Source organism: Epinephelus fuscoguttatus, linkage group LG7, assembly GCF_011397635.1.
Source record: "Epinephelus fuscoguttatus linkage group LG7, E.fuscoguttatus.final_Chr_v1".
NCBI classification, from domain to species: domain Eukaryota; kingdom Metazoa; phylum Chordata; class Actinopteri; order Perciformes; family Serranidae; genus Epinephelus; species Epinephelus fuscoguttatus.
In genome coordinates, this window is record NC_064758.1 from 2,190,374 (window position 1) to 2,213,712 (window position 23,339).

Consider the following 23,339-nt stretch of genomic DNA (forward strand, 5'->3'; position numbering starts at 1 on the left):
CTGGGTGCCCAGTAGCTGCGAAGACTGCCCTCACATTTATGACCAGTGACCGGCGTAACTTAGCTGGGGGCGATGTCTGTCAATAGCTGCCTCCGTGAGAAGAGAACAGAAGGAAGGGAAGGGGGTATCACTGTCCAAGGGCTGCCGTAGAATGGCAATGAGGATGTCAGCCGACCAACACTCGCTACCCGGTCCCTGGTTGCGGCGATTTGCGATGCCTACCAGCTAGGAATTAACTAGCAGCCAGTACAGTACAGTCCTCTCTCGTCTAGCTAACATTTAGTCATGTTACTTACTGATCCATTAGACAGTAAGCTATTTTGACATTGGTTTTGAAGCCTCTTCAGTCACAGAGCTCCCTCCATCTCTTGAACACCTGACTGAGGTTTACTCTTGTTTTTCCTCTTCTTTTATCACTCTCCTTTTTGCTTTTCTTTGCCTCCTCAGACAGAGGAGCTCGTTTTCTTTTGCTAGGCCGTTTTTCACATTTTTCCAAACCTTGTCCATTTGCCATTGTGCTTGTAGTCTCGCCACCAGACGATCAGAGATCTCCGCCTTCTGATAGTCTGGGGACACTCCTTTCTAAAGTGTGTTTAACACACTGGAGAAAACGGCCAGCAACAAAGCAACACCTCTTGCATTTTTGAAAAGGACACGCCCTCCCAGAAATGTGCGCTCCCCCTTTTTCTCATCCACAAGGAAACAAACACACAGAGAGCTTGAAAATGGATGCCGAGAGATTTAACTCCGTTTTATCAAACGTGTGCTCAGTCCACAAGATTGTGGAAATGAAGGACTTATAGCGGGGCGGCACGGTGGTGTGGTGGTTAGCACTGTCGCCTCACAGCAAGAGGGTTCCCGGTTTGATCCCGGGTGTGGGAGCCCTTCTGTGCGGAGTTTGCATGTTCTCCCCGTGTCAGCATGGGTTCTCTCCGGGCACTCCGGCTTCCTCCCACAGTCCAAAGACATGCAGATTGGGGACTAGGTTAATTGATAACTCTAAATTGTCCATAGGTGTGAATGTGAGCGTGAATGGTTGTTTGTCTCTATGTGTCAGCCCTGCGATAGTCTGGCGACCTGTCCAGGGTGTACCCTGCCTCTCGCCCGATGTCAGCTGGGATAGGCTCCAGCCCCCCCGCGACCCTCAAGAGGATGAAGCGGTTAGAAGATGAAGATGAAGGACTTACAGCGACTTTGTTTAAAACTTTTAACACAGTCGACTATGTTTACGAGCACAAGAGTTAAGCAAGCCACTGAAGGACCATCCTGCGGATTTACTGTTGGTTCTGCAACGTAGGGAGTTTCTTAAACTCTGAAATTGTATCCGCCCATCTAAACACAAAATCAGGGAGAAAGACATCAGTCTTTAGTTAAGCAAAGCATCTAAAGACTGACTTGTGAGTCTATTGTGCTTGTAACTCAACTATCTCATGCCCAACTCCTCATAAGGATCAGCTCCAGTCCCTGATTGGCTGACGACCAATTTTGCAATACATGACGCGTTTCCTGCCATAAAGCATATTTTTTCTGCGAAATTTCACCCCCAGCAGCAGAAGCTTATTACAAAGATTGCAAAGCCACTAAGTAATCTATATGAACGCTGATAGTCTGATTTTACTGTGGCCACTACCCTGTGCAACCCACAATATTTTCATAACAATATATATATAAAAGGAAAAGATGTTATCTGTTGCCTCTTTAAGTAATTAAATTACATACAGCCAACTGGCAGTAAACTTGGGTCATTTAGGGCCCCTGGGTTCCTGTGATGCCGTGGTGGTTGCACACTTTGCCTGGAAGGTAATCAACTCTTGTGTAAAAGTTGATGTATTAAGGCTATGTGTAAATACGATCTCTACATTGTGGGTAGTGAATCATATCTAACATCTTTACTTTACCATTACAAGTCAGTTACATTTAGGATTAAGTTCAGTAATATCTAATTAAGAAAAGTAATCAGAATAACACAGGAGAGTGTCTGACAGCTGGCCGGCAGTGCTATGACGTAAAACAAAGTGAATTTCTCAGATGTTTTCCTATGGGTTTAATCCAGCATGGCATACATAGCGTGGCACAGCCTACAAGGATTACGTGTGCTGGACTTGGCCCACTCTCTCCTCCTCTTTGCCCTATTTTTCATTGAATCATGCAGGCAGGACAAGAGCTCTCTTTCTATATATATATATATATATATATATATATGTATGGACAGAAAAAGAGATAGAGTGAGCTCTACAGTGTCTGATGATAACAAGCATCATACCCAACTTTACTGCAATACAGCAAATCCATCATAAAAATGATTCATTAAGTATTTATGCTTTGAGTTCCTTGAACAGGATGTAATTTGTGTTGCTATGCAGCAGTTCCCTCATGTCAATGAAATGTCCAGCAGCATATTGTGTTAAGTCAGGTGTGATCAAACCGCAGAGACTGAGGAGCTGCCATGACGAATGTCTAGTCACGAAAGGAGGGCAACATATACTAATGCACCCCCGCCCACGGCAGCCCATGCTGTCCCCATTTCCTTGCTCCAGCGCCCATTAGCAGCTCCAGCCAATGCCAGCCCCCTGCATTTTCAATGCACAACTGCAGCACAGCTCTTCATTATTAACAAATATGTTAACTTGTGTCTATTAAGCTCCTCTCTCTCTCTGATCATGACAGATTTCATGTTTGCTGCAAAATTCATCAGCATACAGGCAAGTGACCTTTTTTTGGATGGAACCAAATTACAGGAAACAGGGGAAGTATACATTTTTGTGCAAAAAATGTCACAGCAGTGTCTGCAGTTAGTTTCAATCAGCAGGTATTGAATTATAGATATTTCTGCCAATATAAATCTTAAAAAAAAAGTCAGTACCCACACACTGGAATATTGCAATAATAATTCATATACTGTATCTTACTACAAATATTACATATATTACAACTATGTACACTATATAAAGATTGTATCTATGAAAGGCTATTTGAACAATATTACCACAGTAGCAGACAATATCAATGAGCCTCTATGGAAATACTGAAATTTGTAGGGTATCGAACCTCAGTTTTCATAGTATTCTATATAGTATATTCCTAATACACTAGTATCTAGTAAGGATACATCTTGAGAGACTTCCATGCAATACACCTGGGGCAGTTGTGGCTCAGAGGTAGAGTGGGTTGTCCACCAATCAGAAGATTGGCAGCTGATGCCCGGCTCCCCCAACCGCATGCCAAAGAGTCCTAGGGCAAGATACCAAACCCTAAATTGCTCCTGATGGCTGTTCCATCAGTGTGTGAGTGGAGTGCATGTGAATGGTTACTGAGTAGCAGGTGGCACCCTGTATGGTATCCTTGGCCACCAGTGTGTGAATGGGTGACTGTGACGTGTAGGGTTTAAGCACTGTGGTCAAAGGACTATAGAAAAATGCTACACAAGTGCAGTCCATTTCAATGTTTTTTATGGAAAACTGAGAGGACCTGGGGCTAAATGGTCAGAGAACTTAAAGGGATGATTCACCCCAAAATCAGAAAAACCTATATTTCCTCTAACCTGTAGTGCTATGTATCAGTCTAGATTGTTTTGGTTTGGTTAATTTTGGTGTGAGTTCCTGAGTGGTGGAGGTAACGGCTGCAGCGATATCTGCCTTCTCTTAAGTGTAATGGAACGAGATGGCACTCAGCTTGTGCTTCTCAAAGCACCAAAAAACCTACAACAAACAAACAAACAAAAACATTTGTAAAACTCAACAGAAATGTTTCTTTCCAGAAATCATTGCTTGGTTACTCAAGATAATCCACAGACCTTGTTGTGAGGAGTTTCATATTGGAACTGTTTTCTCTTTACTGAACTACACCTGCCAACTGTATCAACCCCCAGAAGGGAATGGGGGTCATCCCTATGTTTCCAGGGTTCTATGTTCCCCACTTAACCCTGCAAGAAAGGTTCTATGTTCCCTGCTTACACAAAAAGGGTTCTGTGTTTCCCGCTTGGTTGAGCGGACAACATAGAACCTGGGAAACATAGATACGCTCCCAGGGAATGTGCATCTACTGCAAGCTCAACTAGCACCACTGAGAGAGCTTACGTTACAGCTCAGATGGAAAGGACGCCATTAATGTTTACATCTCCCGTTGTGACAAGTGCAAGCCTCTCATTCATGAGCATGCTTCCTTTTGTGCGGTGATATGGTTGGTGGGTGTAGTTCAGTAGAAATAAAATAGTACCTACATGATACTGCTCACAGCGAGGTCTGTGGTCATCTTGAGTAACTGAGTTGGGCTATTGAGTTTTTCAAATGTTTGTTTTTTATTTTTTTGGCACCACAAGCTGATTGTCATCTAGGTCCATTATAGTGGAGAGAAGGCAGACATCTCTAATCTCCTACACTCGGCAACTCACACCAAAACTATCTAGACTGATAAATAGCACCACAGGTAGGAGTTAAAATCAAAAATATTTTTGATTTGGGGATGAACTGTCCCTTTAACTCTCCTTATTGTTAGCTGAAGTCTCTGCTGCATGATATCCAGTTTTGCTATTCTTTGTCTTATGCTTGAATTAAAAAAGTATCCTTTTTTTACTTGACCACTCTTTGTGCCAGCAAACTGTTGCCTATTTATTCAGCAGATACAGAGCAACATGATCATTAGGGCTGGGTATCAGTAGTCATAATGCTGGGTTCAGACTACACAGTATCAGCCCAGTTATAGCCCGACGCCACCAATCTACGTTGTTGGCTTGGATCGTGAATGATAATGAGTGTCATGAGCGTTAATTGGCTGTTTTATCTCATGTAGTGTGTCATAGAAGACGACAACCAATGTTTGGGATACCTTCCGATGTCCCGGAACACAAAGCAGTCTGCTAAACTGTACGGCAACAACCCCCCAGCCTTTTTGATATTTCTTTATCAAAAAGGCTGGGGGGTTACCACACAGAGTAAAAAAGAGAAAAGGCCTTTATTTCTTTTTCCCTCAGCAGATACAGAGCAACATGATATTTTTACTTTTAATCCGCTCCCATTAGCCCCGTTAAAGTTAATGCATCACGCCTTAATTTGAATCTCAACACTTCCTGTAAACGTTTCAATTGAAATGCCTCTTGTTGCTTTGGTGGAGAGACCCTGTCTTATTATTAAAAAAAGGCTTGTATTGTGAAATATTTGCAGGAACTTGTTGTGGAGGATTCAGTGACCTGCACAGTTTCATGCGGTACTTCAAATGTAGCTCCTGCCATCTGGTGGTTCTTTTCACATTATTACAACACTTTGGCTGGGATACGAACAGCCATAGTGACTGAAAGAAAAACAATAGTAATAATAATAAGAATAGGACAAGAATAATACGATTACATCATGCATACTGTGAAAGATAAAAGCGATGATTGGTTGTGTACCAACATGTTGTCTGTCATGTCTGTCGGTCAAGTCATTGCAAGATTTAATGACTTCATAGTCATCTAATCTGACGTAGTGACTGTCAAAACAGACAAAAATGTTGTATAGTTAGAACCCAGCCATAGGCAGTTCATTGTCATAGGAATTCTTTGGATATACAACTTCTTAAACCCAACAGAGTTGTCGGCTACTCACTTGACCTAATGTTAGCTGCATAGATTGTGCATACAAATATAATGTTAAGTGAACTTCTGTCAATATGGAGATCCTACACATCATTATCTCTTCTAGATTCTCCATAAGTCAATCATTCAGTTCATTTCACTGAAACCAGAGTATAATTCATTCAGATTTACAGGCATGGTAAATGGAAGCAGTGATGGGCAGCAGCATCACTACAAGTAGCAAAGTTACTAACTTAACTACATTTCTCAGTAGTGTGGTGGTTACATCATACTTGCTGAGTCAAATAGCTTTCCAGTAGCAAAGCTGATTATTGATCGAGTAGTGCGGTAGCTTCCACAAAAGTTACAAGCTCTTTTTCCTAGAAAATGCTCTGAAGTGCAGCAGACTTTTTTGTGGAGGTCTGGATAAAAGTAAGGATAATGAAACTGAGGATAAGTAATGCGACTGCCGCCAGCACCACACCGAGGCATGCAGACGAGGGAAGCCTTTCAGTATGACATCACATACTATTCGCTATTGGCTTTTCTTGGCAAGGCTCGCCCTCCTCTGCCTCCGATTGGCTACGTTGCACTTCTTGACACGTCTCTCATGTCTTGCCCATTGAATGTAGACACTGGAGACACAAAAAGGGCCAAGAAAGGAGTTGGAGAGACAGAGAACAGTATTAAGATGGAAGAGAGGAGAGAGAGACAAACTGATGTCATGTGTTATTTGCAGGACATAATCATGGTTTGTCCCAAAGAAAAGTTTTTATTTAGGTCTGTTATTTTTATTGTTGATATTACTGTCTTTTATTTATGATGGTTTTATCGACTGAAAAATATTTATGGGAATTCTGGTTTTGAATTACTATCGGAGCCAGATAGCCTACTGAAAGAGGCCAAGACAAAAAATGCATTAAGTAGGAAGGCCTAGTGATGAGTCTTCAAAAAATATGTATATAATGAACAGTTCAACTGAACATTTTTTGACTGCCTATTTGTTTGGCAAACAGTTTTTCTTCTCACTGAGAAAACGCTGATTTAACATAAAATAAAAGTAAAAAATATTAAAAGTAGTTTTGCAAAAAGCAGCTACTTTTAACATTTTGTTGTAGCTTAGCTTACTACATTTCTCTGGGGACAGACAAGGTAGTGACACTTTTCTTTATGTAGAGTAACTGGTGGCTTGGCTCACTGCATTTCCCAAGTAGCTCGCCCAACACTGAACAAGAGAGACCAAAAAAAAAGTGGTGAATCTCTTCCTAATTGGTCTTAAATTCCTAATATGTGTCCATTCCTGTTATATTATTTTTATTCCTTTAGTCTGTAAGGGTCCAAGGATCAAAAGAACCAAAACAGGTTTTCATAAAAATTAACCCAAGTTAATAATTTTGTTCTCTGTAATAACAGAATTAATTCATATAAATAGTTCCTCGTAAATGACTGAGGAAAGTGTAAGACCACAGGCTGTATTAGTGCTGTGGCACAGACAGACACACACTCACATCTTCAGTATCCCCTTTCCCTACTGTTCCTTCTTGGTTGAGTCTGTAGGAATCGGTTGTGGGTCAGTGCTCATGGCCTCTTTATTCCGGTTTAGCGGCAGCTCTGACACCTGGCTCGCAGCTTCCTCCCAGCTCCTCATTAATTGTTGCTGATACTAACAGGAAGCGAGCAGCCGGAAAAATGGGCCACTTGGATGCAACAGTGGATGCGTGCATTTCAGTCTGACTCTGAAAACCCGTACAAGGCTGACAGTAATAATATCAAGTTATAATCTTTGTGGAGGTCACTCAATTCAAAAACACAGATACTTTGGTTGTTCTCTATTGTAAGTGTTCTATTGTAAGGTGTGATAATTGTCCTTATGTGTAACTTTGAAACTGGCTTTAGTTAAAAAAAAAGGGTCTGTTTTGCCAAATTTGTTGAAGAGACATTTGTAAAAATGTAAATATTCTTCTGCTGGATATAAGTTGATATGCTGCCCACCATTCTGAAGGTTTTTCTGAGTCAGTTTTAATTTGGTTAAGGCACTAATTACTTAGTAGATAAAAATTGCAAATGAAACCAAACTTCCCACACCAGGCTTTTCACGGGCCCCCACTGGGGCCCTGGGTTATCAATCCCACTTTTCCCCCTGACCACTGACTCCTGTTTCAAACTTTTTCTGTGGAACAGTCTAGCCCAGAGAGCCCAGAGAGTCTCCTACCGGCTGTTGTGGAAATTCTCTGCTGCTGGTGAGTAATGAAATAGAGACTTCTGCCGGCCGACAAGGTTTTTATTTTCTTTGCAAAGAAAAGGTCAATCAGCACACGAGTGGTCAGAATGAAGAAAGACCCCGAGCATGGGAAAGCTTAAACATTTATACCTGAGGACCACTTCTTAAGATGTGTTTCACACCCTTCTGTCTGCGGCAGGGAGTGGTGCCCCTACCCAGTGTTTTCACACTCTTTTGTCTGCTGCAAGTATTGGCCCCAACCCCCTAGGGTGTGTTTCACACCTGGCGTATCCTGCAGGATTTTGTATCTGGGTGGGAGGTTAAGAGGTCTAGACATCTGAAGTATTTGCAAACACAAAGAGTACACAAAGAAAATGAAATTACAATTACAGTGCTGACCAATCAAACAGAATAATCAGGAGTGCCAGTAAAGGTGTCATGTGGGCATTTTTTTAACATTATTTAATCAGGGATGTCTCACTAAGAAAACTGCCACTGCCCCACTGTGAATACTAAGAATATATTTATCACATTTTTTATATACTACACTGTCCAAAGCAGCTCGGACATGACATGACAGATAAGATGAGTAACTAAAGTAAGAATAGCAAGAATAAAAATATTGGGCATTGTATCCATCCCCAACCTTCATCACCTCCTACAACAAATTAAAGACAGCATCAAACAAACAAATAGGCTATATAGCTAAATAGCAAGGTTACAGGAAGACTGGCTTGAAATGTACAGAGCTGATTAAGGTAACCCTTGTAATATGGAGGATGACAGTGTAGGTCTAATGTACTTTAAAAGTCATATGTATAGCTGTTTCATCAAAATGAATATTTTTTCAAAAACAATACATCCACAGAACGTCTAGAAAGGTGTAGAATTAAAGTCTGTATTTTCCTGAAAAAAATAATTACAGTAGAGAAATAATTGTTTTAGAAATTTTTACGGGCCCAAAATACGTCAATATTTTGATTTGGTTACATGGCAACCTGTAGAATTGAAGAGTGGAGCGAGAGCGGTCGAGTGTGAGTGCGACACCTACTGGCTGCGAAGTATGAATCCTGTATGTATCCTGTAAGTAAGGCTCCCAAACTTCATGAATAGCATCTACTGAGGAGTGAAGCATACAAAAGATATATTCATTGGAAACACTGAATTATAAGATTGTTCCTGGACTTTTTTTGTTAGAGCCACATCCTTTGTCGAAAAGAGCAAAATATTTTTCCTGGCAGTAAAAGTCAAAAGATTGAAGAGTCTCTTGTGTTTGATGTTTGTAGTATGACCATGTGAGAGACAATGTAAAAGGCACATAGGTTCTAATTCTATTTGAACACCAAATATACACAGTTCATCCACAATACTAGACTAGAGGGTTGGGCTGCAGCAGAGCCAGAGAGGAGACGCATTAGCAGCCATTTTGTTTTTGAGAGCAGGTGTTATATATGCGTGACTGAGTAGATTCGGCTGGATTACAGATAGTTATTTCAGACAGCAGGCACAGTTCAAAAAGTATTTATTAACAAGAAGGCAAAGCAAACAAAACACACAAATTCTAACTAGTCATTATATACAAGCATGGGTATGTATTTGTGTTGTGTGTGTGTGTGTGTGTGTGTGTGTGTGTGTGTGTGTGTGTGTGTGTGTGTGTGTGTGTGTGTGTGTGAAACACAGCCCGTCTGGTCTACACTGAAAATGGCTGACAACCAGAAACTACAAGATGGCCAAATCAAAGATGGCTTCAGATCGGGGGAGGTTTGCCTGACCTTGTGGTCAGTCAGGACAAAGACAAAGGAGGAGAAGCGAGAATTCTGAGTTTCCTCATTGGGTGTAGCTATGTTAAAAGCCAATTTGAGTGAGAATATGTGTATGCGATATGTGCTGCAAAAGGGTCTGGGTTAGTACAGAGTATGTCAGTTGCATGCAAGACTCTGCCTGTGTAAAGCATTAGCAAACTTAAGTCACTTAGCTTTGGTGAAGCCAACTAACCAATAACCCGACTACAACATTCTCAATAATAACTCAATGAACAGCATTAGATCACAATCGACAAAGTTAAACAGTCTTGCTTAACCTATTCAACTGTAATAATGCTAGTGGTTACACTACCAATCCTTGATTGGAGGGAAGATTTGAGCTGCTGCTCTTCTTAGGCTGGAAGGCTGGAAAGAACTGTGGTTCCAGATGCAGTCTTTACTGTGTCCTTGTTTCAAAGGTAAAGATCCAAGGAGACTGGTAGCTAGGTATCCTTGCAGAGTTAGAAGTCTAGTGCTAACTCAACTTGGTTCTCCTTGTTGTTGAAAAGTTAGCTGCAAACCTCCTGTTTGGCACATTAACTTCTCTGGTCCTCAAGTTCTGTGTCTGCTGGGAGCAGGCCACATTCAGAGCAAAGCTGCAGCTCCTGCTGTGAGCATGCAGGGGTAAGAGAACAGGGTTAGGGTACAGCGGGTCCTTCTGCTTATGTCCTACCTCAAAGTCCAGGAAAAAAAAAAGAGTTCAGAGGTTTAGGAAGAGCATGTCAGAGGTTCAGGAGAAAGAGATGGATGGAGAGTAGAAGCATCTCCCTAACACCTCCTCTCACATCTCCCTCCACTTTGTGCATGTATAGGTCCTGTTTGTGTATGTGTGTGTCTTTCGGACCTGTGTGTAATTGACAAGCAAGAGTGAAAACATTGAATTTCCCCTCAGGGGGATTAATAAAGTAAATAAAAACTTAAAAAAAAAAAAAAAAAAACTACTACGACTACTGTAACACACTTCTCAGCGGGATTCCCAGCAAGAGGATACAGAAATTACAACACATTCAAAACAGCGCCACTAGAATCCTGCTGAGAGTACGTAAATATGAGCACATCACACCCATTCTTCACTCACTACACTGGCTACCCATCTCCGCTCGGATCGACTAGAAAGTCTCCCTCCTCACATTCCAGTGCATCCATGGCAATGCCCCTCAGTACCTCAAAGAACTCCTCACCCCCCAGACCTCAGCACGCTCACTCCGCTCCACCAACAGCCACAGACTTCTCCCCCCAAGGACTAAGAGCTGCACACTGGGAGATCGAGCCTTCTGCTCCTCTGCTCGACTGTGGAACACCCTCCCGGAACACCTGAGGGTTCCACAGTCAATTGATTGTTTTAAAAAGGGCCTTAAAATGTACCTTTTTAAAAAATCTTTTAATCTGTAATTTTTGCTCGTGTTACTTTGATAACTGCTTTTAACTCTTGTTTTAACTTATTTTTTTCTTTTCTTGCTGTTGTAGCACTTTGATTTGATTTTTCGTAAATATAAAGTGCGTTACAAATAAAATTTATTATTATTATTATTATTATTATTATTATTATTATTATTATTATGTCACTGTGACAGTAGTGCAGTGCCCAATCAAGTTTGAAAACTAAGTCCATGGGCTGGACTCAGGTGTGACAATGAGGCATCCTGTGGAGACAAATACCAAATGACTTACCTTTGTTTGATGAACAAAGAACATGCGGTCTCAGCCACCATTTCAGATGGCAAGACCTAGTCTGGGGCCATTAGTGGCCGTTCTGTTAAGGAACCATAACCAGGGCGAGTGAGACAGGATCCGGAATTTGATGAATGTGCCTTTCCGTCAAAATAAAAGCACCAAGCTAATAAAAATGCGGTGAAACTTTTAATTTAAAGAATATAATTTACAAGAAAAGCCCCAAGCCATTAAGTTAATCGATTTTCTTACACCCCTCATCACCCCAAATCGATGGTGCGCCAGAATTTAAAGTTTTACTTTGGTGAACACTTTTACTTTGGTGAATTTGGTGAATTCCGCATCCGCTCTCTAGACTGGAACCAGAATCCAGACAAAATTCAGAGTGAATAAAAACCACGCTCTTCACTTTATGTAAAGCTGCTCTTGTCTTGCAGACAAGATGGCAACCGGCAGGTGTGGGGTGTTGATGGCCTGTCTTTTATATGTGATCTTTTTAGAGTTTTTAGGACGCAGTTACTTTGTATATTTTAACTGCTCCAGTCCTTCAGCTGGTGGCAACTTAACTCATCAAGCTGACTTAACAAATGGGCTTTTCAACAAACCTCTTTTTGGTTTTGGCAAGCATGCTTTCTTCAGAGCCTTCAGGTCACCTGGCTCAACTTGCCCATCTAACGCCAGATCAGCTGATGGCAAACGCCAGATCGACAGTGGGGCATTAATAATAACTATCTGCCTGCTTTTATCTAGGGACATCCACCAGTGTCCGGGTCCTTCTTCCAGCCAACAGCTACCATTAACAGCTATCGTGGATCTGCGGGATCTGCATGATCAAGGCTCTCCCAACTCTCGGATTTTACTGCACACTTTCCCTACGCCTTCTCTTGCTGCTGATGCTGTTAGCATGGATGCACTCAGTGTCAGCGGTGCTACTGGGTTAGCCGCGCCGAGTAGCGCGGATTCCCAGCTGACGGGGGGAAGCTCCGCCAGCCTATCCAGGCCTCCAGCTACAGCCGATCTGCCGGAGTGTGGCAGCGGATTACCTATCGCTTCTGGAGTTGGTGAGCCTGTTGTGACTGCACAAGGCCCGGAGTGTTGTTCTCTAGTTGATCGGGATTACAAGTCAGTTTTCAGCAAGAAGGGTCTTCATTTTATGCACCTTAACGTGAGGAGTCTTCTGCCCAAGATAGATGAATTCAGACAGCTTGTGCATTGTTCGGAGGTAGGAGTTATCTGTTTAACCGAAAGTTGGCTGGACTCTACTGTCAGTGACTCTGAAATTGCTATTTATAACTACAGCATTGTCAGGAAAGACTGAAACCGACAAGGGGGCGGGATATGCGTGTTCGTGTGCTCAGACATTGCTTTTAATGTTAGAGATGATTTAATGGGTGATTTGGAGATAATTTGGTTAGACATTTGTTTACCCAAAACGAAGCCCATTCTTTTAGCGGCTTGCTACAGGCCCCCGCACCAGTCAACTTTTTATGAATCTTTGGATTTGCTGCATTGACTCTGTGAGCAGGGAGCTCATTCTAATTGGGGACTTGAACACTAATGTCTCCAACGCTGCTCACTCCTCTGTTAAAGCGCTGATGAACTTGTGCTCGTCCTTTGGGTTGAAACAGTTGATTAAACAACCGACCAGAGTCTGTGAATCATCCGAGAGCATTATTGACCTTATTTTAGTATCTGACAGTGTTTTAATTTCTCAGAGTGGATCTATTGCTTATGGTATCAGTGATCATTACATTATTTTCTGTACCAGAAAAATGGGGAAAATTACTTTTAATTCTCACAAATTAGCCACTGTTAGCCAGGTCCTTCAGGAAATACTCTGCTGATGGTTTTAAAGAGCTTATTACTGCTTTGGACTGGTCCCCTGTATTGTCTTGTATGTGTGTTGATAAAGCGTGGGAGGTTTTTAAGTTCAAGTTCCTCCAGGCTATTAATTCTGTTGCTCTCCTCAGGAAAGTTAGGGTTAAGCAGTGGTCCAGTCCTTGGTTTGACATTCAGGAATCTATTAAAGCCAGGGATAAAGCCCTTCAAAAATACCATCGGTCAAAAGCCCTGGAGGATTTTATCTTGTTTAAGGAACTGAGGAATGAAACGCAGGGGCTTATTAGGAAGGCTAAAAAGGACCATTACAAAACAAAAATCTCAGACAATATGAACAACCCAAAGAAACTATGGAAATCCTTTAAGGAATTGGGGTCCGGTAATTCAAACAACAATAAAGCTACCAACATCGGGCTTAATATAAATAATGTGCTGGTTTTTAATAAACATCAGGTGGCCAATTATTTTAATAACTATTTTACATCTGTAGCCAAAAAACTGGTTCTTAAATTACCGCCTCTTCCTGGCTTATTTGGGATTGATCGAGTCAAGTCTTTTTATTCCAATTTAGGAGTTTCTAAAAATTCCTTCTCTTTAAAAAGGGTCACAGTGGAGGTGATGGCAAAGAGACTTTCTGAACTTAAATGTTCTAAGGCAACTGGTCTTGATGGGATATCTCCTCTTTTTCTGAGAGATGTTGCATACCTTATAGCCCCCTGCATCTCACACATTTTTAATCTTTCTGTTGATTTGGGTGTGTTCCCAAATGACCTGAAGATGGCCAAGGTTATTCCCCTTCACAAAAAAGGGAGCACTAGTGACCCAGGGAACTATAGGCCTGTCTCAATTTTGAGTGCAGTTTCAAAAATTTTTGAAAAGGAAGTCAGTGAGCAGCTCTCTGACTACCTGTGCAGGAACAACCTCTTATACAAATTTCAGTCAGGTTTTCGAAAATCTTACTCCACTGACACCTGTTTACTTTACTTAATCGACCACTTAAGAAAAGAAGTTGATAATAAGAATCTGTGTGGTATGGTGCTACTGGATCTCCAAAAGGCATTTGATACTGTCAGTCATTTCAGACTGATCAGTAAGCTTGAGGCCTTAGGTGTATCCAGCTCCTCCTGCTCTTGGTTTTTGTCTTACTTGTCTGAGCGTTATCAAAGAGTTTGTGTAAACGGTGTCTTTTCAGATGCTCTGCCTGTCGAGTGTGGTGTGCCTCAGGGCAGCATTCTGGGCCCTCTTTTGTTTTTGGTGTACATTAATGATATGAAGGATGCATGTTCATGTGATTTATTTTTGTATGCCGATGACTCGGCACTCCTTGTCTCCCACAAGGAACAAGATTCCTTGGAGAGAATTCTGAGTGCTGAGCTGTCGAAGGTTAATTCATGGCTCATTGATAACATGTTGTCTTTGCACCTAGGCAAGACCGAGGCTATTCTTTTTGGCTCCAAACACAGATTGAGTAAGTCCTCGGTTGTCAAGGTCACACTAAATGGTGAGATGGTATCTGCTACCTCATCTGTCAAGTACCTCGGCTGTACTCTTGAAAGCAATTTGGATGGTAACATTATGGCTTCCAAAGTTCTTGGCAAGGTCTCTGGACTCACTAAATTTTTAGCAAGAACCTCCAGATTGCTTGACAGGGAGTCAATGTTAATTTTAGCTAACTCTTTAATTTTAAGTCATTTTGATTTCGCCAGTACCTCTTGGTTTGAGAGTTTAACTAAACTTCTCAAAGGCAAGCTCCAGGCTGCCCATAACAGGCTTATGAGGGTGATTTTAGGTCTGGGTCCCTGGTCACACATAGGTAGGAGCCATTTTAAAGAACTCAACTGGCTTCCAGTTGAAGCGAGCGTCACTTTATCTAGGCTGTGTATGGTACATAAGATCATTTATGGTGCTGTCCCTGCTTTTTTAATAAATTATTTTCAACATGTTAGGGAAGTACACAGTATCTCTACAAGAGCCAGTGTTGCTGATGTGCACTTGTTTAGGTTTAACTCTCTTATCGGTAAGGGATCCTTTTCTTACATTGGGGCTTTTCAATGGAACGGCTTGGATTTGGTTATTAAATTAGCCTCTAATTTAAGACGGTTCAAATTTCTTACAAAAGATTGGCTTTTGGAAAAGGTTCCTATGTGAAAATTGCCTCAGCTATTGAAGATGTATTTGTCTCTAATATGATTGTTCCCTTCGTTTCTTTATTGTGACCATGGTTGTGTATGTTTTTGTATGGTTTTATTGATGGAGCTTTAACCGCCGCACATGTGGGTTGCCACCTTGTATGTATGAGGACCACAATGGAAATAAGTCCTGGACTTTATTGTGTTTTTATCCTCGATTGTGTTAGCCAACGTGCATGGGTAATATGTACTCTTGTGTTTTATGCAATCTAATAAAACCAAACCAAACCAAACCAAAGAGCCTGGTGACACAAGGCTAGGCAAGACCCAGAGGAGAAGCCCTCACATGTCCAATTTAAATCTGTACAAATGACAAATCATCTGTGGTCCAGTGAATCCCAACATAGCCTTAAATGCTACACTTCTGATTTCTGTCCTTTGCTAGCTAAAGACACATGAAATTGAAAGCATCATGTTTCAGTAAATTCCTCCTGCTCTCTCTCTTGGCTAAAAACTGGCCTAGGGATGGGTCATGTATTTATGTATGCCACTGTGATTGGTCGGAGCGCTAACGTTATTTATTCAATCATAGCAAACAAATGTGGGAGCAGGGGCACAAAATCCAACCCTCTGCGTTAGCATGCATTGCCAATAAAGAATTGAAATCAACGAAGGGAGTATTTTTTTTTTTTTTGCACAGTTTTGAGTTCTGTTTAAACACAGCTATGGTTAAGCTGTGAAAACATAAACCTTATTCAGACACTATGCAGGTGCAGAGAGGCAACACCAAGTGATTTTACTAAATCATCACCTCTTATTTGAGACTTTAATTATAAAGACAGTAGGTCTAGGGGAAAAAATCCTTACAGCACAGGATCGCAACATTTTAGTGTGGCAATATTATATCGTCACACAGCAGTATCAATTTTTTTTATCATATAAATTATTAATACCACCAATACAAATTAGACTTTAGGGAGGTACTAGAATAATATAATCAGTTGCTTTTTCAGTCCACTAGATACGTTTTGCTGCTGCAAAAAATGGCTGAAGTGAGATGAACAGACTGACAACTTTATCTTATTAGATAAAACAGATGTTGACAAAGTTTTTCTTTAGAGACATAATTTAAGTTTTGAAAATTTAGCTATATATCGCAATATATTTTATTGCAATACTCAGCATACTGCAACATATTTAAAACAGAGGCGGCTTTAGAATTGTAGGACATCCGGGGCTTAGCCCAGATGGCGAATGAAACGCGCGAAAAATTAGTGCTTTTGTTTTTTGCTGCAACACCACAAACTTCAAATTACCACCACCTTAAAGCAGAAAAAAATGTCCTTCTTTATGTCTTCTTACATTGTTGGCCCATGCTTTATAATTATCTATGTTCCAGGATAGTTCAGGTAATCCATGGTTTGTGGTTGTGGAATGATTTAACTGTCTACACATCCTGACCTATATACCAGAAACATTACAGTGACTGAAATTTAAAAAATGACAGCAGTAGGTAAAATAATTGACTTGGGTGTTCTGTGAAACACTTCTTTTCTCTGGATATAAGATTGAATATTTTTTCCAACATTGACCTCTTTATTTTGTGTCCTGCAGAAGTACTAATGGATTCAACAACAGCAACAGCAGAACTGGGCTGGACCATCTACCCATCACAGGGGGTGAGTGGAACAAACCAAGACACTAGGAGCAGTGTGTATAACATAGAGCTATTATTCAAATGTTTTTGTTACAATGTTAGGGAGCCACAGTGCCTTTACCCAAAAATATGAACATCTGACATCTGACACTGACAGTTGGAGACTCCAATACATCAGTCAGATTTTCTGGTTGAAACACCCCAAATGAAAGGACAGTGAGTTCATCAGTGTCTCACTCTCAATGGAACAGCTTGTATTGATGCTGTGATTTCCAGTTTAGGGAGACCATTGTCTTAGTGTGTACAGATGTTGAAAGACTCCAAAAACAATGACTATTACAAAGTAAATAAAAAAATACCAGTACAACTATGTAAAAATACTCCATTACAAGTAAAAGTCCCATATACAAAATACTACTACAATGGTACAGACTAAGGTTGCAACGGTATAGGATTTTCATGGTATGATAATCGTCTCAGAAAATATCACAGTTTCACTGTATCATGATATCACGGAATTTATATAAGTCGGAATGACCCTAAAGGAATGAAAACAGAAGAGTTATTGTTGGTTGGATAAACATTTTATTACTACAACTGAAACTTGAAATAATTTTGTTTAAAGTGTGCAAGTATGTGTAAAAATTCTCCCCTTAGAAAATAACTTAGATTCACTGGCAAGGACCACACCATCAAAGTAATGCGTAGAATGATTTATTGAGAAACAAACAAAACGAAACAAAACAAGACAAAACAAAACAGCCAAGCATCGTTCTTCGGCCAGTGAAGCGTTGTGGGGAGGCTTAGAGAATCTGCCGCAGTGCCCGGGCAACGACGGACCCCCTCAGGACCCTAGGAAGGAGAGAAAGGAGAGGGAGGAGAGGAGAACGGGGAGAAAGAGTGGGGTGGGTGGGAGGGGGCGCAGAAGACGGGAGCGAAAGGGAAGAGCAGGTTAGGTTGGCATTTATAGGGAATGGAAGAGGTGTATTTGGGGTGTGGTCCTGCTCCTGAAACTCACTAGGAAAACTCCAATTCACTAGCAAGGACCACACCATCAAAGTAATGCGTAGAATGATTTATTGAGAAACAAACGAAATGAAACAAAACAAAACAAAACAAAACTGCGAAGCATCATTCTTCGGCCGGTGAAGCGTTGTGGGGAGGCTTAGAGAATCCGCCGCAGCGCCCGGGCAACGATGGACCCTCAAAAACCTCCAGTTACTTATTAAGAAGGGTTTGAGCAGATCTGAGATCTTTGAGGTCTGAATGGACGTAACGATGATATGTTTGAGAAGACCAACGACCCATGATTTTAATGAGGTGTTCTGGGACGCCATTGCGGGAAGCTGAAGTGGCAGCTCTGATCCTGAATGAATGACCTGAGTACTGCAAAGGGCAAACACCGGATAAGGAGAGTACGTGGTGTTGGAACCAGAATCAAATGACGACTTGTCCCACTTCCGAGACAAAAAGTGGATCTGTGGATGAAGCGCTTTGAGAGTTTCGGAATGACAAATAACTAGTCAGGGTCTTAAATGAATTCAGCGGTGATGGTACGTTGAAGTAGAAGACTGGTATAGGATGACTGGATAGGTTGGTTTTACTTTGCTTGATGTAGAAGACCATGGCGTCGTTGGAGAATTGGGACAAATATGAAATGCAGGCATGGTGGCATGGGTCGAAGTGGATGGTCGAGGAGGTGAATTCTGAGCATCGGAGGAAACCGAAGAAAGCAAGCAGAAACATGGCTTCTAAGGTTCGCGCGGCGCATGAACGGCATGATAGATGGAGAGTTACAACGACCTTTGTTTATGATGTCGATGACGGCGAGGTTGTCTGAATGTATGAGGATGGACTTGCGAGACCATTCATGGCCCCACAGAACGGCAGCAGCTATGATGGGGTAAATTTCAAATAGAGCTGAGGAAGCGATCTGGCATTCGTTGGAGACCTCCAGGGGCCATTTTGCTGCAAACCACTTTCCATTATAGAAGCCCCCAAAACCGGTTGAGGGAGCAGCATCGGTGAAGAGATGGATGTCCTGTGGATGGGTCAGGTGATCATCATAAAAGAAGGTGATCCCATTCCAATTTGCAAGCAGGTGGAGCCAAAGGCAGAGCTCGGCACAGCTTGAACCGTCCAGAGAAATGAAGGCCAGAAGAGATGGCAAGGAAGAAGCGATCGACAACAGGTGAGAGATGAACGCCCACCCCTGGGGAATGGTGCGCATGGCGAAGTTGAGGTGACCCAAAAGGAGGGGCAGCGAGGAGCAAGGAGGAAATTGGATATCAGGAGACTGATGCGGTTTAGCTTCTCAATGGAGAGAGAGGCCTGAAACAAATTGGTGTCCAGCGTGATTCCAAGGAACTCGAGGGAAGCAGAGGGGCCTTCAGTTTTCTCCACTGACAGTGGAACCCCTAGGTCGGAAAAACTGAGGTCAGGGTGACCAGGCCAGAAGCCAGTGGCGATGAAGTGGGGGTAATGATGAGGAAATCGTCTAAGAGATGGACGAGGAATGGAATGCCGTGGTTGTTGGACAGGATCCAGCAGAGGGCTTCTGACAAGATGTCAAAGATTTTGGGGCTGCTTTTGCAACCAAAGGTGAGCCTGACTGCGAAGTAGTACGCACCGTGCCAGCGAATGCCGAAGAATCACCAGAACTCTGGGTGAATGGGAAGAACTTTGAAGGCACTTGTGATGTCTGCCTTCGAAAGCCATGATCCCCTGCCAGCGAGTTTGATGAGGACAATGGCATGGTTGATGGTGGTGTAGTGGAGGGATAAGTCTTGGCTTGGAATTAAGCTATTGATGCTGGGAATGTGCTGCCATGGGGAGCCGAAAGATTGACGATTATGCATTTCTTTCCTGAATACTTTTCTGGTTGTGATGCCGAGGGGGCTGATACGGAAATCTGGAAAAGGAGGATGTGCAAATGGACCTATCATGAAACCGTCACTGACTTCCTTGACACGCAAGCGGTCGACCGTCTCTGGTTCGTTTGTGGCAGACTGCAGGTTCTTGCATTCGAACGATGAGGATGGTAGTATGGATAGACCAGGGTGAAAATCGTTCCTGAAACCATTTACAAGGAAGTCCTCGAAAGCTGGATCTGAGTGATTGTGAAGTGCCATGGCTAAGGCAGGGATATTTATAGGTGTTGATAGGTGCTCACCTGGTTTAAGTGAAGTTGGGTTGTGAGGGCATGCTGGACGGGCGTGTCCGCCTCCGCAGTAGGAGCAAACATGGAGGTAGCGGCACTGTGACATGTTGCAACCTGCGTCACTGAAGTTGTTGCAGATGGAACAACCATTTTGATGCATGATGGGTCTGCCCTTAGCGTCGATGCCATTGGTGACCGAAGGGTGGATGATGCAGGCGTCGGAAGAAAGGGTGGCGGCGGGGCTGCTGACGACAAGTGGGAGAGAGCAGACACTCTTGGCTGGCCAGGACGGGGTTCTGCACGGGTTGGAACAGAACGAGAGGAAGCTGGATGAGATGGGGCACCACATAGGGAGCAAGTCACGGCCATACAGGCAGCAAAGATGCGGCAATACAGTTCTGTGTCAAGAGTGCCCCAGTAAGTAGCTTCGTTGAATTGATTGAGACGAGCTGCGGCTTCGGAAGCAAAGTGAATGTGGTATTGGTAAAAACCGTTGCCACCAAAACGGAGGGTCAGGTTAAGGATATTTGACATATAGTTGTCCAGTTCTTGGCGACGGCCAGAGAAGAGCGAGCACAGGACATCTCTATAAAGACTGCTTCCTCTTCAGTTGGAGGCAAACTTCAAGGTCTTCAAGACACCTGTCGCTGGGTGGTTGGTGCAAGGATGGCAAGAGGAGAAGAGCCTGATTGATATAATTAGCATCAATGATTTGTCTGCGCAAGTGTGCTGGAACCAGAGAAGGAGGGGAAACTGGAGCGCCAAGATGACGAGTGGGAGGAATGGCTGTGGACAGAGTAAAATGACTGGTTGCCCACTGGGCCAGTGGTGCCAGGGGCCCCAGCTGCAGCCGGCAGATGGGGCTGTTGGTAGTGCTCCGCGGGGGTTGCTGGCATCCCGGTGCCAGAAACCCCAAAGAAAGCCGGCTGCTGGGTGTACTGTGATACAGCAGCGGGGGGTGCTGGCATCCCGGTGCCAGAAACCCCAGAGAAAGCCGGCTGCTGGGTGCATGGTGATGCAGCAGCGGGGGGTGCTGGCATCCCGGTGCCAGAAACCCCAGAGAAAGCCGGCTGCTGGGTGTACTGTGATGCAGCAGCTAGAATTCCCAGCTAAGGCTGGCTGCTGTAAAAGCTGGAGGTGGGCTGCGGAGGGCACTGGCAGAAACCCACAGAAACCCTGGCCATGGCCAGCTGCTGTTGTTACTGGTGCTGGAGGGTTAGGTTAAATGGGCCATCGGCCCATGTGGGAATGGACAGCAGGTGCTGGGGAAAACCCGGACATGATGTGAAAGGTCCAGGAATTTCAACGCCACGTGCTTCATCCGATGTAGGACATGTGCTAGGAGCTGTGGTGATTCTTGGTCTCAAAGGTCAACGTCCCTGCCTTTGTAGCTGAGATTTTGGCTGCATGACCTGAGGATGCATGCGGACTGTCCCTTTAGCTGGACTGAGGCCGTCACGACGTGTCATCGGGGTGTGCGTGGTGACGTCATTTTGGAAGGGGGTCGGCCTTCGGGAGACCTCGCCGGAGCGTGGTGACGCTGGGACCGCCGTCGGGAAGAGCGACCAGTGTTTTCACTGTGATGGTGGGGGGGCTGAAGTACTCTGGCAGGTGAGGGCATCGAGGAATTGCGGTGACGGCGGTGGGTTGTTCTAAAGTTGCTGCGTTCTCCTCTCTCTGACCGTAGGAGTGAGCTGGGAGAGGCGGTGGAAGCGTCAGGTGAACTGTACTCATTGCATAAGTTATGGAGAGATGAACCGGGTGGGATGTGGATGGCGGAGGAGATGCAGCTGGTTGGACTCACGCACTTCTTCGACGGCCGAAGGACCCGGGGAGGCGGCGTGTCTGGCACGACATCGGCGGGGAAGTCCTCAGCCTCCGAAGCCGGATCTGCTGGTGGGATTGTGTGGAAAATTGGAGCTTGATCCTCCGGATTGTGAGTGAAAAAGTCGTCATCAGATGGAGACAAGGACATGATGTCCATGGCTGTATGTGAATGAACGAATATTATTTGGCTAGTAGAAAGCTCTCGGGCCGTGTTGTGCTCTTGGTTCTGGCGGCGTAGAAGACGGGAGCGAAAGGGAAGAGCAGGTTAGGTTGGCATTTAAAGGGAATGGAAGAGGTGTATTTGGGTTGTGGTCCTGCTCCTGAAACTCGCTAGGAAAGCTCCAATAAAGGGGAGATTCAATGTCCAGTTGAATTTTTTAAATAAATGAAAGCAAATGTACACAGTATGCTAACCGTTGTCTTTTTTATTGCAGTATACCATGAAAGCGGTATATCACTGCAACCCTAGTACAGACAGTATTCTCAGCTCCATGTAGTTAAAGCTGGTGGCACAGTGGTACAGTGGTTAGCGTTGTCATCTCACTGCAATAGGAGAAGCTCTCCTGTGTGGAGTCTGCATGTTCTCCCCGTGTCAGTGAGGGTTTTCTCTGGGTACTACATCGTCCTCCCACAGTCCAAAGACATGCAGGTTAATTGATGACTCTAAATTGTCCATAGGTGTGAATGTGAGCATGAATGGTTGTCTGTCTCTGTGTGTCAGCCCTGTGATAGTCTGTGACATGTCCAAGGTTTACCCCGACTTCCATCCAATGTCAGCTGGGATAGACTTCAGCCCTTCTGTGGCCTCTGACAGGATAGGTAGTTATGGAGAATTAATGAATACATTTATTTAAAGCATGAAAAGTTATGTCCATTGTGATGGAAGGGGCCTCATTCACAAATATCTTCCTAATTTTTATCTAAATTTTGTTCTTGAAAAGGCAGCAGATAGGATTAGGGTTTTTTTTAGCGTTAGTGGTGTTGCGTCGCACTGTCGCAACAACCAAATTGACCCTGGGAATTAGAGATAATCAATAAAATGTAGGCTGTTTAAAGGCACCGGTATACCTCTATGTGTATGTAGAATGAGAAGGTTTGTGGACACTACTAAATGGGATGTTGTATGCTGTAAAGCCCTGTGAGGCAAATTGTGATTTGTGATACTGGGCTTTATAAATAAAACTGATTGAACTGATTGATTGATAAATAAATGACTAAAGAGACCGAGCAACAATTATCGGATTTATCTGGAGAAAAAAAACAAATAGTAATGCAGATAATTATACCAGAATGCACAGTACCAGTACAGACACCTCACAGTAAATTATACCAATATGGACAGTATCAGTAGATGCAGTGGAATTACACCAATATGCACCTGTAAACAGTCCTGATTCTAGAATAAACGGCACTGTATGGAAACAATGCGGCCAGTTGGAGCTCAAATTGAATGGGAAACAAATGTTCACTTAGCTGGGCGTA

The 23,339-nt window shown here is 43.2% G+C and overlaps 1 protein-coding gene across 1 annotated transcript in view; it reads left to right on the forward strand.

Annotated features, from left to right (window-relative positions):
• Positions 1-14,537: 14,537 nt before the first annotated feature.
• Positions 14,538-23,339, forward strand: part of LOC125891528 (ephrin type-B receptor 2-like) — a 93,755-nt gene continuing 84,953 nt past the window's right edge. Inside the window, exons 1-2 of the mRNA XM_049580883.1 lie at positions 14,538-14,585; positions 16,828-16,892. Of these exons, the coding sequence (XP_049436840.1) occupies positions 16,836-16,892 (57 nt within the window). The 5' untranslated portion in view covers positions 14,538-14,585; positions 16,828-16,835. The remainder of the gene's footprint in view (positions 14,586-16,827; positions 16,893-23,339) is intronic.